The following is a 15,941-nucleotide window of genomic DNA, read 5'->3' as shown; positions in this document are numbered from 1 at the left end:
TTAAAATATAATAGCTTTTGTAGAAGTTAGCAATTTCTCAGGGAAATGCAATTCTGTAGTGCTGGCGCTGTTCCATTAATCATATAGAGTAATCTGCTTGTGCCAAAAACCTATCAAGTGGAGCTGCCTTTTTGAGAGCTGGTGGGAATGTGTACCCAGTGGTGTTCTTGCTGGCATATGGACTTCCCGTGTGTGCAAGAATGGCTGGGGCCTGGGGGGGGGGTCCCCTTTTGCTGTGCTCAGAGTACACAACTCCAGCAGGCTGACACCGAGCCTGGCAACTCTCAGGACACAAAGTCATATGGACAGATCTTCAGAAAGTTTTATATTTAGGGACATGGCCCCTTTTCCTGAAATTCCTTCCCTTGAAATTTTGAGCATTCAGGCTAAAAGCTTAAGTCTCACTGAAATATAGACAGGAGTTCTTTTAGCCTTAAGCTCCATCAGTGGTCTTAAATTTGTCATATGGGGACATTCACTCTCAGTGCTAGATGAGGGTGAGAAATATCTGCTTCCTTGGGTTTTATGATGAACTCCTGGCAGTGAAAGTAGGACTTAATGTGACCCAGCTAGAAAATCGAAAATATCATTTTAATAGTAATGTTTATGAAGAGCTCAAGTGTTCATCTTGATGATCTGGAAGAGTACAGATGGGGGAGTCTTCTGTACTGACTCCTTTCTGGGAGGTGTGCTCCTGTTGGGGGTGAGCCTTGTTCTGTGGCAGTGTCCAAGCCACGTGTGTGAGGTGGGCTGTGCAGATGTCCTGCCAGAGCCACCAATGGAGCAACAGGCAGAAAGTGGCAGCACCTGTGGGGATGGAGAGAGAGGAGGCCAGGGACCACAAACAGCAGCAAAGTGGGAAGGAAGCAATCAGCTATGCAAAGTCTCAAGCCACTGAACCCCATGGCATGAAAACTTTTGAAGTAGAGAAGGGCTTGGCAATGACAGTTGTGAAGGGCAAAGGAAAATCTGAAGAAAATCGTCTCCACATCAAATGGGAAGAGTTGGAAGGGGAGCAGACTCATAAATTTTGTTGCACCCCATTTTAGTTTAGGGTGGCTGTCAATGTTAGCACAAGGCACTGCCCATTGGGATAGAAAGGAGATGAGTTGCTACCATGTTTGGCTCATTCTGCTTAGAAAGAAATAACACTCTGTGTATAAAAAGCTGCCTGTGAGATGACATCCTGTGATGTTGCAATGATTGTGTTTTGGGAATGTGAATGATGGAGCTGCACCCACCATAGCTGATAGTTTTCCTTCGGGTGCTCTCTGTCCCTGCCTTGTGTTGGTTGCAGTTTCTTGCTGCACCAGGTGTTTCTGGACATGGCAAACTACAGTAAGTATGTGAGATTCTTTTCTTCCTTGGTTAGATCCCAGACGTTTCACAGCTACCTGGAGGACATCATCAACTACCGCTGGGAGCTGGAGGAAGGGAAGCCCAACCCTCTGAGGGAGTGCACTTTCCAGGAGCTGCCCCTGCGCACACGGGTGGAGATCCTGCACCGCCTCTGTGACTACCGCCTCGACGCTGACGATGTCTTCGACCTCCTCAAGGTGCTTTGGGCAGCAGGGAGGAGGGAAAATGTGTGGCCACAGGAGCTGGGCCAGATCAGAATCTTCCTGGGATGAGAAGGGGTCACAGTGGGTCAGCAGTTTGCCCCTGTCTGCCTTACTCAGAACTTGGGCCCTTGTCCTGTGTGGATGTATTCATAACATGGGAGTCACTAAGGAAGTTGGCTGCATTGGCCACTCTTTCTGCAAAGAGTAAATTTGGAGGTGCTTTAGTGGTAATGGCAGGGCTGTGAGAGCAGAGACTGCTGCCTTGCTGAGGGATGCTGTGAGATGAAAGGGGGATGAAGTATACTGGGGGAGCTGGGGGAGGGTAGAGCAGGGGAGGGGGGAGGGAGCTTCTCAGGGCTGTGCGTGACTGTCGCCAGCACTAATTAGACCTTCCCTGTCAGGAGCACCAGAGATGAAATGTTAAAACGAGAGAGGCCATTCAAATTAGAGATGCCAATCTAAATCCCTCCCTGGACAGAGAGACAACGTCATCTTCCCCCTGGAGTAACATTTTCCCAGCTCGGCCGGGAGGAGCAGCTGTACTGCTGCTGTGGCATGGTGGGAGGGAAGGAGGGAGGGAGGTGTTTACCGAGGGGTGTCATCATGTTTTGTGTGACAATGTGGCCGCTTTTCAACTTGTCACCGTCTGGCGGGGGGCTCCCGGTGGGCGCAGGGCTTGGACGCCGACAGCCTCCGCGTGGAGCCGCTGGGCGAGGACAGCAGCGGCGCCCTGTACTGGTACTTCTACGGCACCAGGATGTACAAGGAGGACCCGGTGCAGGGCAAAACCAACGGGGAGCTGGCTGCAGACAGGTAACAGCCCCACACACACCCCCTCCCATGTCTGGGTGCAGGGGCAAGGGGGGCACGGCCCGGGCTGGAGGGGGCTCCGCCTGACTGCTGTTGTGCCGGGGGGAGCGGGGCCTGGGGAGGGGTAGCGCGGGTGGGACTGGAGTTGCCAAGCAGACTGGGGGCTGCCATGCAGCCATGCATTGTGTCCAGGCAGCCTGCAGCCTTTGTGGCACCGGCAGAGCCTGCTGTGGGAGCGATGCTGCCTGCCCCACCGCATTCCTGCCTGGCTGCCCCGCACCGGCGGCTCCCAGATCAGGCTCCCAGCCAGTGGGAATCCCTCCTCTCCCCTCCCCGTCCTGTTGCTGCTCTGATTTAATCCCTCCTTTGGTTGGGATCCTAGCAGCTGTTCTGATTTCCGTGCCCTTCTCCCATCCTGCCGGCCTCGGTTCCCGTGCTGGCAGATATTTCATGGTGGTTTTGCTGTTTTTCAGGGGATGTGGGGGGCAGAAAAACACCCCAAATGTTCCTGGGAAAACGGGCAAGAGAAGAGGGCGACCTCCAAAGCGGAAAAAACTACTGGAGGAAAATTTGCTGAGGTATGGAAGGGTTCTTCCTCCAACAGATGTAAAATACATACATTCCCAGAGGGAAGTATAATGTATTTCTGGGGTTCCCCCAATAACTATGTATCTACCATACAGCCATAATTTCAAAGCTACTCAGAAGTGAAACAAGCTCAGACTTGGTGGATGCTTTGATTACTCTCCAAAGTGAATTCTGACTGAGCTGAAGGTTTGCTGAAACAGTGGGCATCACTCTTCCAATCACCTCACTTCAAATCCAGTTCCACCATGCAGTGCTAGGGAATTTGCTCCTGATAAACAATACTTTCATTCTGTGTCTTGAAGCCAGAAATCCTGGCCACTTGAGTCCATTTAGATTTCGGGATGCTTCCTGTAAGAACTGAGATACTGTACTTGACAAACTTCATCCTGCACCCTTCTCTTATAAAAACTTTATGAAGCTATGATAAATATATATTTGAAAATATGTATCAAACCTGTGTTCTGCAGTGTCCTTTTCATGGTTTTGCTCTGCACTGAATAATTGTGGTGTTCCCTATTCTTCTCCTCAGAAACAGCTGTGATGTGAAGTAATGTACTTATTGTATCACTCCTTCTCTGTCTTTTTTGGTAGGGAGAAGGCAGAAGAAAGCTTGCTTATCCACGAGACTCAGATAAGAAATGGTAAAGAGATTTTGCAGTATTGGGGCTGATACCACCCACTAATAAGACTCTTAAATTACCAAAACCCAGATTGATGCCTGAGAGACAGCCCAGCCTTTCTCAGGGGAGTCCTTCTGCTGGTGGTTGGGGCCAAGTTTGGAAGGAGGGGTTTGTCTTACAGACTGCCTGACTTTTGGGAGCCTGGGCCACCTACAGGCTTCCCATTTTGTCGTGGCTGAGTTTGGGTTGAAGAAACCTAACCTACTGGGATATACTGGAATTCAAGGGCTCCTAAAAAAAGCAGGCTTTGAACAGTCCTCAGTCTCCCAGGGGTAAGGTAAAAACACACCCTTCTTGTCAGCAGCTGTGTTTTTTCAGATGGGGAAGAGAGTGGAGGCAGTGATGCAAAGATAGGGAAGGAAGAACTTTTTTGATCCTCTCACTTTTCCTTCCTTGTGGCCATTGGGTGGCTGAGAGTGGGAAACGATGTCTTGGGGGTACCCAGCTAAGGGTTAACGAGGCAAAAAGCGAGTTAGCAACATGATGTGAAAGTGAGTTCAAGGGAGCTGGGACTCATTTGTCATACATGTGTATCCACTGGCTTCCACAAAACCCAGGGACTCAGCCTGCCTGTTGCCTCACAATAAAAGGCAAGGGTGGCATTGTCTTTCTTGTGCCTCCCTCCATTTGCCCTTTGTCTTCAGATTTCCTGGCGGCCACTCCGGCTTCTCGGGAGCCGGGAGCGGGCGGCAGAGCCAGAGCGATGCGCATGAGGCGCTGGGGGTTTTATCAGATCATTGTCTTCCAGCAAATTGTGTCACTTCAGCTGCAGAGTAATCTTCTGCTGGCACAAAGCAGTGCCTCAGTCCTGTTTGCTATTGAAATGAGTTGTCCATGGGCAGCTGGCAAGGGAATGGGAAACAAGGATGCAGGTAAGCTCCCTGCTGCACGTGGGCAAGGGATGGATGGCTTTGTGTAGCCAGAGCAGCAGAGCCAGCACATGGCTGGACCTTTGCTATCTCAGTTACCAGTCCCCAGTGCATTCACAGAGCTGAAACTGTGCCACTGCCCCTGCACCCCAGGCACCTGACAGAGGGCAGGTGCTAGAGGGACCCTGCAGCTTTCCAGCCTTCCTAGGGCAACCTGACAGCTTGCATGTCAGAGCCACTCGCAGCCCAGATCCACAAAAGGCCCAGTCAGGTTCAGTTTTTTTACTTCTTTTTGTTTTTCATTGTTAGTTTGCTTGAAAATGTGTTCAGAAGGTGCATGACATCTGCCAGTGGTGCTGATGACCATTGTTTTCTTTCTGGGAGCCAGTGGTTAGCCCTAGAAAAGTCTGGAGGGAGCTGAGAACCCCTCAGTCTTAAGGTGTTTGATCCAAGACTTTCCCCACCCCCCCCCCCCAAAAAAAAGGGCAACAACCTTTTTCTGCTCAGAGAGCATCCTGGGGCAAAAGCATACAAGTTGCAACCCATGAGGCTTCCCTGCTCTGTGTAAACATTTGTGGAGCAGGAACCACATTCCCTATCTCCAGGTGGGTGTTCCAACCACAATGCAAGAGAGCCTTTCCTTCACAATTAATATTCAAATGTTTCACACAAGGTGGAACAGCTCTCAAAGTGTCTTGGTGGTTGGGACATGCTTCAGAGCAGTGGGTGATCTGCTTCAATCCCACTCTGGATCAAGCCGGGATGGGATGTGAACTTTTGGAACTTCCCTCTCATCTGGCAGCCTGATGAACCCTGTCCTTTGCTTCCTCTTCTGCTCTTTCAAGTGCCTGCAAACAAAATATTTCATTTGCAGGGAGCAGGAGGATTTGTTTCCCTGCAGAAATGGTTTGCAGTGCTTTTTTTTTTTAAAAAAAAAAAGCTTATTTCAAATTACATTATTTTTTGATGACTTTATTCTGCTGCCAGACTAAATCAAACATTTGCAGTTCCCTATGTCCTGCTCTGGCTGACAGCCCCCATTACAAAAAACAAATTAAATTCTTTTCTCTAGTCTGCAATAACTGGAATGTGGGCTTGCTACAGGGATGTCACACTACCTGTGTGTTGCCATGTGGCACCATTATTTCTTCCCCTGAGTACTTCCTCTCTATCTTGGCATCACTCTCAGAGGTAGCAGTGCTTCTGGTGCATGAAGAGAGCTTTGGGTCTATAGCAAATGGAATGTTTTCTGTAACAGTGGCCACTGCCAGTGTCTTTTGCTCTTCCTGAGCCCTGAGAAGAGAAGAGAAGGGATTGAGAGGAGCTGTTAGTCATAACTGCTGTGGAGATAACATCCTTTCATGTTTTTGAAGGGTCCCAGGGGCCTGGCCGTGGGACATGGTGGTTGCTGTGCCAGACGGAAGAGGAGTGGAGGCAGGTCACAGAGAGCTTCAGAGAGAGGACTTCCCTTAGAGAGAGGCAGCTCTACAAACTCTTGAGTGAAGACTTCCTGCCGGAGATCTGCAACATGATTGCACAGAAGGTGAGGAGACATGACATCCTGTTTACCTCTCTTTGACCACTTCCAAGAGCATGGATGCTTGCTGAGTGAAGGAGAGCTAAATCCAAGCAGCCTGTCAGCCCGTTCTGCTCCCTGCACCTACAGCCTGCAAGTGTCATGAATGTTGGGGCTGTTGAGGATGTGTGGATGGGGGGAAGACTCTCCCCCATGCAGTGGCAGTGCTGGAGTCGGTGCTCGAGGATCTGGTTGGTGATTGCACAGCAGTGTAGGTAGGGTGGCTGAAGGGGTTACTGTCTTCAGCCATGTCCTGTGGCCCTTTCCTGCTAGCAGGGGATCTCTGTGCTTTTGAACTGCTGCGATTTACAGCCTGGCTTTTCTATGCAAACTGCCTGTGATTCCACTTTTACTGCCCTTTCTCTGCTGGCTCTGCTGAAGGGGCACTGGCTGCTTAGCTGTCCTAGCTAAGCCCCAAAACTCTGAAGGGTGTTGTCCGTCAGCTGAGTGTTTCCAGGTGGGACAGATCTGGAAAGGGATCCTTCGGCTCGATGTCTTTGTAAAACAGGCTCTGCAGTCAGCGTGCTGTTCTTGGATTGAGTTCAGTTTGCTTGTTTGCTACCCTTGTAAAGCTAATAGGGATTTCATGGTCACTTCTAGCCCTCCGAGTTTCTCCTGCCAGTGTCACCGATGTGCCCTAATTTCCTCCACTCTCTTTTTCCTTCCCTCAATTCTCAACCCTGTTTCAGGAGAAGCGTCTGCAGCGGACAGAGTTTTCTCCCAGGTGGATGTCTGACCATCAGCCCATCAAACCAATCAAGCAGGAGGTGAGGGGGGGTGCGAGGGGGAGGACGACGGAGGGAGGCAGAGCAGATGCCTCCTGGGGGAAGAAATAAACCGCAGCATCGCCATTCAGTGGGAAGGAGTCGCTTGAAAGTGCCTGTGCTGAAAGAGAGATGGGTGGTAATGCCCGTCAAAGGCAGGCTGACACCCGGGGTTTCTATGGCGAGCAGGGAGGTGCTGCCCTCTGCATCGCAGAGGGAACCGGCCTCGCCGCAGACCCCGCTGCAGCTGCATATGGAAATCTGCGCTCAGTCTGGGGAATTCCACTTCAATGAAAGTGCTGGCACATTCGAGGCAGTTCAAAGAAAAGTTGAAGAAGGATGAGAGGGCTAGAAGAACCGGCTTACAAAGGGAAATGACAGAAATTCAGCCAAGGGGAAAACGTGAGGCTGCAAACTCATGAGGGTGTAGATAGCGCCGAGGGAGAGAATGACTGATGCAGTATGGAGCTGAGCTAGGAGGGGGTCAGCTGGAAATGGAAGTCACAATTTAGGCTACTTAAAGAAGTGCTTATCAAACTGCAGCCTTGTGGGCTTAAACGAAGCTTTCCATGCCTCCTCACCCTCATCTCCTCCATACCCCATCAGTGCAACAGCACTGCTGCTGCTTGAGGGTCTGTGCAGTGAACCAGACCCAGGAAAATGACTGGAGTTAAATATAACCTTTTTCTTTGGTCGGGGTTATTTTTAACATAGATCAGTTTTCTGATCCAGTTCACCACACAGCCCCTAACAGTCACACCAGCACAGGCAGGGACACGGGGCTGTGGAGATGGGGGGTCTTTGAACTGGTAACTGCTACCCAAAGCAATCGGTCAGACAACACCAGATTAGCTTCAGAGGAAAAAATTGTCTCAATTCTATCAGGCTGGGGCATAATCTCTCACTGTAGACGTAATGGAAACGTAGTTACCTGGTGTTTTGTCAAACCCTGGGAAATTAGGCTGCAGGGAATATGCCATGTGAGCTAGAGTCAGGGGTTCCCCCAAAACAAAGGAGAAAGTACAGGTCCCTGTGCAATAAATGTAATTACTTAGAAACAGATGAATAAAAGGAAGGAAGAACCTCTCATCATGCTGCAGATAAAAGCCTGCCGAGAGGAAAATGAGACCCCAGCGCTGGTCAGTTTGGGGCCAGAATTGCTCTCTGCAAAGCCCACCATGCAGGAAGCACAGGGACACGTGTTTGTTCACAGGCAGCAGAAATCCCAGAGGAGGAGGGGAGTGGGAAACACATGGAGCCTGAATGATGCTAATCAGTACCGCAGGTGCTCCAGGTCTGCAGCGGCTGAGGGCTGTTAATTGCCGCCTGTGGGCCAGTGAAACCTTTCCAGCGAGCAGGGGCCCTCCTGGCACCCGCTGTGCCGGGACAGGGAGCCAGCCAGCGCCACAGAGGTGATGGTCACACTGCTCCCCAGCAGGATGTGGCAGCCATCCCTGCCACGGGACAGCCAGGGAAGTGCCAGCATGCCTGATGGCTTGTTCCTCAAGCCAGGGTGGGCAGCCGGTGAGCCTGGGGGAGAAAGCCTCAGCCTGGTGCAGGTGACCTCTTTCTCCTGGCTGCTGCTTGAGTTGGAGATGTAACTGCTCCATGGGCTCCTGATCCTTCGGTGGATTTCTCAACAGGTGGTTCAGATTAGCTCCTCATTAAGAGCCGCCTGAGCAGCACCCTCATTAGGAGAACGCTGCTGCGGAAACCTGAGCAGGGAAGGTTTGGCGGATGAGGGGCCAGGGCACTCAGGGCACCCGCGCCTTCTGGCCTTCTGCCCCTGAAGTCTGATACCCAGTGTCTGGAGAGCAGAGCTAAAGGCAGAAGTTTGGCTCTTTCAGAGTCCCAGGGCCAGGGGACAGCAGCTGATGTTGTCCTGGAGTGCTCTCTGCCGGAGGGAAGGAGGTGGTGATGCCTTGGTCACTGTGGTATTTATCCTCTGAGAGGGGAGGAAGCTGGAGAAGCCTCCTGTCCTTTTGCCAGCTCCTTTTGCCACCTCCGTGGTCAGGAAGGAAGTTTATCTTGTGCTTGGTTCTTGCTTTTGTCATTCCAATAAGCGTCTGATTCCACCAACCCAGTAGGAGTTTACTGGTTCATGTTTGTGTATTTTTTTTTTAACCCTGAGTTGAGCACACTCATCCCCAATGGACTTAGGTGGGACAGCAGGCAGAGGTGCCTCTGAAAATCAGGTTGTTTCTGTGTCTGAAGTGTCTCAAAGAGCCCATGCAGCACTGTTGCTGCCCTGCAAGTGCTGCAGGGAGTAAGTGCAATTATGGGTGTCTGGTGCAGTCCTTGGGGCTCACTACACTGTGTTTGTGGGTTCTGCTTTTCCCTTTTCTTTGCTTTCTAGATCTGGTAGGATGACACCCTCTCCTTTGTTTAAAAGTGCTTTGTTGATGCCATATTTGTGTTGCGTTGGTCTGGAGACTGTTGTGGATCCTGTGTCATGCCATTAGAGCTGAGGGTGCTGAGTGTGCCCTGCAGGCTTGGAGAAGTCCTGGTGTGAGCACTGCAGCTTGGATGTTGTGTTCCTGTTTCCATGAGTGATGGAAGTTGTATTAATCCAGGGAAAGGGAAGGTCTCACTTGTGTACCAGCAATCAAAGAAATCCTAACATGCCAAGCTGGCTTACATCTACTGGTTTGAGAATGTAAAGGCTGATGGTCACATCCTCATTAAAATATCTTGGCATACCAAGTTTGGTGGCGGGTTCCTCCTCTTTACCTGATTCTTTTGGTTTCTATTGCAATTTAAAGATTTATCAAGAAAGTCAGAGGAAAACTGACAGTGGTCAGGATCAGGTCTGAAAGGAAGTTGTTTGCAGTTTATGAGTAGCAATTCAGATGGCAGAGCTTTTGAGAAAGGGATATAAAAAGAATCAAAAGTGGAAATGTGGAACCCAATTCTCTAGGTTCTTGACCTGTTGTCCTTGTCATAGCACAATCCTGGGCATCTTGGTGTTTGGATATTGATCAGGGAGGAAAGGTCTGAGAGACAACTGGAGTAATCATGCCAAGGAGCTGAAAGGATTGCTTTACAAGAAAACATTTAATCTAACTGTAGAAATGTGGGAGTAGTGTGTGTCTGAGGAAGTCCGTAAGGTAAAGGCTGGAATGTGACTGAAGAAAAAGGGGATTTATGTTCTCCCAGAAGAGCATAACTAGGAATTATTGGATGGAATGAGGGGTTGAAAAACAAACATCAAACTGATTGTGAGGACAAGCTGTCTAATCTCAAGGCACCTGAACTCACAGAATGATGTCCCTAGGAAAGAGATAGACAACTAAAGTGATAACATTTTGACAAAGATATAAAATGGAAAATAACATAATGGTTCTCTCATGGTGAGATGAAGCTCTGGGTGTCACCTTAAAGGATCAACATGGAATAGGTGGGTTTTATTGCCCAATCTGTCCCTAGATGCATGGTATGGTCCTAATTTTGTCAAGAGTCCCATGACCCTCTCTTGGACACTTCTCTGTGACTGTTGGTGGTTGAAGCATAATTCTCTTAATGTATAGTTTCTGCTGGTGATGGTGCATGGTGCTTATCTACAGAAAAGTGGAGTGGGAGTTTGTAGGGCAGCGCAGGGCTGTGTAGGGGAAGGGGAGGCAGAGGGGGAATGAATGTGCAGTGAAACCAGACAACATTTCTAGGCGTTCACCAAAACACCCCCAGGTTCCATTCCTGGGCAATGAAACAAGGACAAAATAGTAGTCATGGTGCCAGAATTTTTTTTTCTTTCTCTGGGGATTAATAATGGGCCTGGAGAAGTTGATGGTCTGAGCAGCAGCCAACGGACCCCAGCTGATTGCTAATCCTCAGGAAATGCCTTCTGCCTAAGTGGTGGTTGCTGGTTATTCCCTGAAAGTGAAGTTGGAGCAAACTGTATGTACATTGTTCTTTTCTGGTTGATATTCCCTGCTGATAAGGCAGACATATCTTGGTGACAGGGGTAGGAGTGGCTGGTGGATGACTGATACGTTTGTCTTAGAACTAAATTAAGGTAATAAAGATAATTCCACACTTCCATATACTTTACACACCTTATACTTTACTGGAGAAATAGGAGCAGGCAGCCCCTGGTCTGGGAAGCCTGAAGTCTTAAGTAGGATCAAACACAGCCTTGCAGCCTGCTGGCAGTGGGGAGGTGAGAAAGTGGGGCAGTAAAGAGCCAGGTGTCCTTGAATGAGAGAACTGGTTTTGGGACTCAGCAGGAAAACTGTCCAAACAAACAAATGAGAGCCAGTTCAGGGGAGATTAGCACACAGAAATTTTGAACAGGAAAGGAAAACATTCCTAATGGTACCTTGACACAAGGCTATACCAGACGCTTTTCCTGTTGAAGTATTCTGTGTTTTGCAGCAGAGACAGGTTTGGCAAAGTAGTCCTTCTCACACTTACAGTCAGAGCTCTGCTAGCTGGAAGAGGTAGAGGTGTTGTGTAAGGGTGTCAACAGCCTGAATCCTTTGCCCAGAAGGGAAGAGAAATGCACACGGTGCATCCCTGACAGAATGGCAGCTTGTCTAACCCATCGCTTCTCCTTCCATTGTCCTTGTGTCAGTAGGATTTCATTGCTTGGCAAATAACTTCCCTTTCCATGTTGCTTTTCATCTAGGAAATCATACATTCAAATCCTTTTTTTTCCCATTTTTTTCCTCCCAGTCATTCATTGTAGGTGTGCTTTAATACCTCCTAAAGTAAACCTGCCTTTGCCCAGCTTTCAGGGAGCCACTGTTGAAGTTTTTGGTGCATCATTCTGTTACAGGTAAACCCAAATGTGCTGAGCTCAATGGAGAAGCAGAGGCGCAGAGAGGAAGAGGAGGAGCGCCAGATCCTTATAGCAGTGCAGAAGAGAGAGCAGGAACAGCTGCTAAAGGAGGAGAGGAAGAGGGAGATGGAGGAGAAGGTCAAAGCAGTGGAAGGTAATGTGGAGCAGGAGTGGAAGCTTTCAAAGTCAGGACTGAGATCTTGAATTAAAGTCTGCCATTTGCATTCCTCCCCTGCCAGACTTACCAATGAGAGTCTTTTCTTGTGCTTACCTCTGATAAATTGGTCTGACTGTAGTTTCTTTTCCTTTGTCTGTCCTCTCAGTGTTGGTGGCTGTTCTCTAGGGCACCTTTAGACTGTGTTGTCTTCTTCAAATTGTGCTAAATTTCTTCCTTGCCCCAGCTGTCGAATTTTTTTCTCCTGCTATTCATGTTGTTTCTCAGTTCTGTCTCCCCAGTTGCCTCCTCATGATTTCCCTGTGTACAGGATTAGCTTGCTTTGTTCTCACTGGGATAGCATTTGGTTATTTTGGCCCAATGCATGATAAAAGAAGAATTCCCTTTGAGGAGAAAGGGAATGGGATAACATGGGAGTAGCAAGAATAGTATTTTTATATTGCTGCTGGCCTTACCAATTGGAGAACTAAAAATAAAGGGACCAGGCTGTATAGAACCCTAGAGGTGGCAATTTCAGGTGTTGGTCTAAAACGTTTGTGGTTGTGAATTAAATGTTGATTTAAGCTGTTCTGGAACAAACAACCATGTTGTGTTGAAAACATCAGAACAAGGCACAGACATCAGGCACTCAGCCAGTACATGTAGGTGTGGGTGTCAGGCAATCTCCTTTCTGATCACCTTCTCTCTGTTGGCCTCCCTTATGGGGGATTCCTTTAGCTGCTGCTTTAACCACAATGACTGGCTGGGCTGTTGTAGTTCCACAGAAAGGCTGAACATCCTCAGAAAACTGTGGCAATGTGGGGCAGTATCAGTATCATGAGTCCCAAAGTGGATAAAGAATCAGAAAAGGAAAAAAAAAAAAAAGTTCATGCAAACCTTGTAAACTTTCCAAAACGAAACAGTTTGCTACCAGATGTTTGGTAGGAGGCCAGATGTTATCTAAGAATAGCTTCTTTTACCTGCTTACCTTTCTAACCATTAGAAAAACCAATTACTTCCTTGGCCTTTGTATATTCCTGGTTGCTAGTCCTAGCTAATCAGGTGCTTTAAATCTCTGCACATCCAGCTTCCATATCTGCCACAGATATCTGTTTCCCTTGGCAAATTGCATATTCTCTGTGGTTTAATGCTTCATCTTTATAGACAAAATTAGTCTTGAAGCTCCACATGAGCTGCAAATATAAATGTTCCTGTAAAATGGTTTTGGTTTGGTATAAGCCACTTCCTTTTCTGGGTAAATGCAATCAATACATCACTGGATTCAGAGGCATCAGAGCCATGCAAAGAAACTGGTGTGAGGTTGAGCAGTAGCCTCTTTTAAGCCAAGTTAGCATACATTCTTGCTTTTATTGGCACAGGTGCTTTAGTTTTTTTTTGTGCAGTTTCTTTCACTTAGTTTAAACTCTTTTCTAGTCCATTTAGGCTTAGTCAGGAGAAATCTTCTTTTAAGCTGGTGCAAAAGCTGTTTGCAAGGGTTATGTTGACTTGTTCAGTTCAATCACTACAGTATTTTTTATCCCCAGAACCAGCAGCTCTCCAGGTAAAACTGGCTTCTTAATGATCTTTTCTTAGTGCCAAGCACATCCACCACTAGCATTTGCTGTCATGACAATTCTTATGATGGAGGGGAAATGATTTGAAAATTATGTCATTTGTTTTACTTGGTTCAGACTTGTTAAAACTGGACATCCAACAACAGAAATTTTAGGGTAACAGAGATTTTCTTCTAATTTTCAGTCTGTTTTGAATGTAATATTAATTTTATATGGCCTTCTGTAGAGGGGAGATGTGAAATATCTTCTGTGATGAATTTCACCTTCTTCTCAGTTTTGGATGGTATTCCTGTTTTTACATCACATTCCTGTTTCCAGCCTGAGATTACACTTCCCCCAACTCCAATACACCCCCCAGGAAGCAAGTTTCCTGCTGGGCCCATCTGTACTCTCCTGAATTTATAACTTAGGGAAGCTTTCTAGATTTCTACCATGACAGCAGGTTAGATTTTACCAGTTCTCTTTCCAGGTGCTGCTTCAACATAATCTCTCTCATATAAGAGTTTCTAGCTGGTTGAGATACTTTTTAGAGCATTATTTATACTTGAAAGCTGCTGGGTAGGAGTCAACCCAGGCCAACAGTATGAGAATGAGCTCTGCCAGTGATCTCGAACACACAATGTTAATCACTAGCTGTGGTAGAGGCTCCTGCTATTAATCCTAGCTGAGATCTGGTACCAGGGTAGCACTCCTTGATTCCTGTCAGTTTACCAGGTCAGATCCTTGGCAGAAAATGGTGGATTTCTAAAATCTGCACAAGCTTTACCTCTTGGCTGCTGTTGTTACAAGATTTTCCATTCGCTGCCCAAATAATCACTTCATGTTCTCTTCAGCTTTCTCACTTAGGCATCCATTGCAATGCTATCTAAGGATTGCTAATTTTATGAAAGAAGCATGTATTCTGAACAGTGCTTGGACAGACTCAGATATTCTCTGTTACCTGAAATTGGATGTTGGACTTCTGGTCATGCAACTCTCTTAGATTCTGTAGGACACCTCAGATGTAAATCCTATAATCCCAACTTCAGTGCTACCTTGAGTCTTCTAACAAGAAACCTGGGCTTTCTTTTACCAGTCTTTGACCTATCTGTGAATAAATATCTTTTACTCACCTTGTAGCTATTCCTACTTTTCTTGTGCTCTCTATCCCAAATTTATTTTTGACTGACAGAGTAGGACTTTAATAAACATTTTTCCACCAGAGCTGGTATCTCTTGAGTAGTTGGCATTTTCCAAAGGCAGAGCCTCTGCTAGAGGATGTTAGCCAAGTCTCCCTCATCTTTCTTTCACTCTGGGTGTTCCCTGACATGGCCTGTTCCTGTGACATCTCTCTCTGAACATTACTTTCACAGAATTCTGCTCCTGCAGAAGGTTGGTCCAACCGCAGGTGTTTCGCAAGTCAAATGAATTCAGATTTCCTATAAGAAAAAGGAAATGAGGTTCATAAGAGCCCATAAACTTTCTATTATGAAGCAATCTGTTAGCCAGCTGTCTAGTTGCAAACCACAGGTTATATTACCAGCATTGCTTCTTCCTGTGTCTCACTTCTTTAAATGCAAGCTGTCCCAGTGGCCCTCGTGTGTGGCAACTTGCTCGTTCTGGCTGCTGGCCATGATGACCTACCTGAGCAATCTTCCCAAAGCCAGCCATGGAGGGTAAAAATTACCCCAGTTACTCATTGCCACTCAGCTGGTAGAACTTCCTTCCCTCAGCACTGCTCTTCATCCCATTCCATGCAAAGGCAGCTGCCTCAAGTTCACCTGCCTGAGGTGAAGCCCCTAAAGGAAGATAACAACAAGCCAGCTTTTCCCATAGTCTTGAGCTGTGCCTAGGACTGGGTGTTGAATTTCTCTCTTTGTACCCCACCATTTCTGGAAGTTGCCTAAGGCAGACTCTGTTACAGTGGTGCTTCAAAATTGGTGATTGTAACCAAGGGAGGATGATGAGGCGTGTTGATGGTGCACTGTATTCTCACCTCACCTGCTCCTGTGCTGGTGCTGCTGTTTGCTGAAAGAACAAGACCATCTCACTGAAGGTCTTGAGAGCTGCAGAAACACCTTCTGTTTCCCTGCAAAATGTGGGCAAAGAGTGCTGAGTGGTTTTTCATCTCTTCCCACTGCAGAACGGGCCAGGAGGAGGAAACTTCGTGAAGAGCGGGCCTGGCTGCTGGCACAGGGGAAGGAGCTGCCCCCTGAGCTTTCCCACTTGGATCCCAGTTCCCCTGGCAGGGAAGAGCGAAGGACCAAGGACATGTGAGTACACAATGGGGCATTGCAGCACACAAGTGTATTGAAGCAGAGTAAGTATGGCAAGGAGAGGAGTGTGATCATTCACAGGAATGCAGAGGGAGAAGTGAGGATGGAGAACAGTGAGAGGAGTAAGCTGAGAAACATCTGGGTTTGATCCATATGAGAGGAGTGTTTGTGAGGAGGCCTGTTGGCCAGCATTATGGCACTGCATGGGTGGAGGAGAAGATGAAGTACAGAGCATGTCTTATCTATTCTCAGTCTGCATATTCATTGTCATGCTTCCCATTACAGCTTTGAACTGGACGATGAGTTCACAGCCATGTACAAAGGTTAGTCCC

General features: G+C 47.8%; 1 protein-coding gene across 2 annotated transcripts in view; it reads left to right on the top strand.

Moving 5' to 3' along the window:
* Positions 1 to 15,941, top strand: part of LOC132328251 (chromatin remodeling regulator CECR2) — a 99,914-nt gene that overhangs the window by 67,595 nt on the left and 16,378 nt on the right. Inside the window, exons 3-11 of one of the 2 annotated variants that reach the window (XM_059848100.1) lie at positions 1,373 to 1,556; positions 2,236 to 2,375; positions 2,846 to 2,950; positions 3,552 to 3,601; positions 5,883 to 6,052; positions 6,775 to 6,852; positions 11,624 to 11,780; positions 15,477 to 15,606; positions 15,895 to 15,932. In XM_059848100.1, the coding sequence (XP_059704083.1) occupies positions 1,373 to 1,556; positions 2,236 to 2,375; positions 2,846 to 2,950; positions 3,552 to 3,601; positions 5,883 to 6,052; positions 6,775 to 6,852; positions 11,624 to 11,780; positions 15,477 to 15,606; positions 15,895 to 15,932 (1,052 nt within the window). The remainder of the gene's footprint in view (positions 1 to 1,372; positions 1,557 to 2,235; positions 2,376 to 2,845; positions 2,951 to 3,551; positions 3,602 to 5,882; positions 6,053 to 6,774; positions 6,853 to 11,623; positions 11,781 to 15,476; positions 15,607 to 15,894; positions 15,933 to 15,941) is intronic. The other variant, XM_059848101.1, reaches the window with a different exon arrangement.

The sequence above is a fragment of the Haemorhous mexicanus genome, chromosome 5, assembly GCF_027477595.1.
Source record: "Haemorhous mexicanus isolate bHaeMex1 chromosome 5, bHaeMex1.pri, whole genome shotgun sequence".
Taxonomy (NCBI): domain Eukaryota; kingdom Metazoa; phylum Chordata; class Aves; order Passeriformes; family Fringillidae; genus Haemorhous; species Haemorhous mexicanus.
The sequence above is the reverse complement of the archived record's forward strand: the minus strand, read 5'-3'. Positions and strand labels throughout refer to the sequence as shown.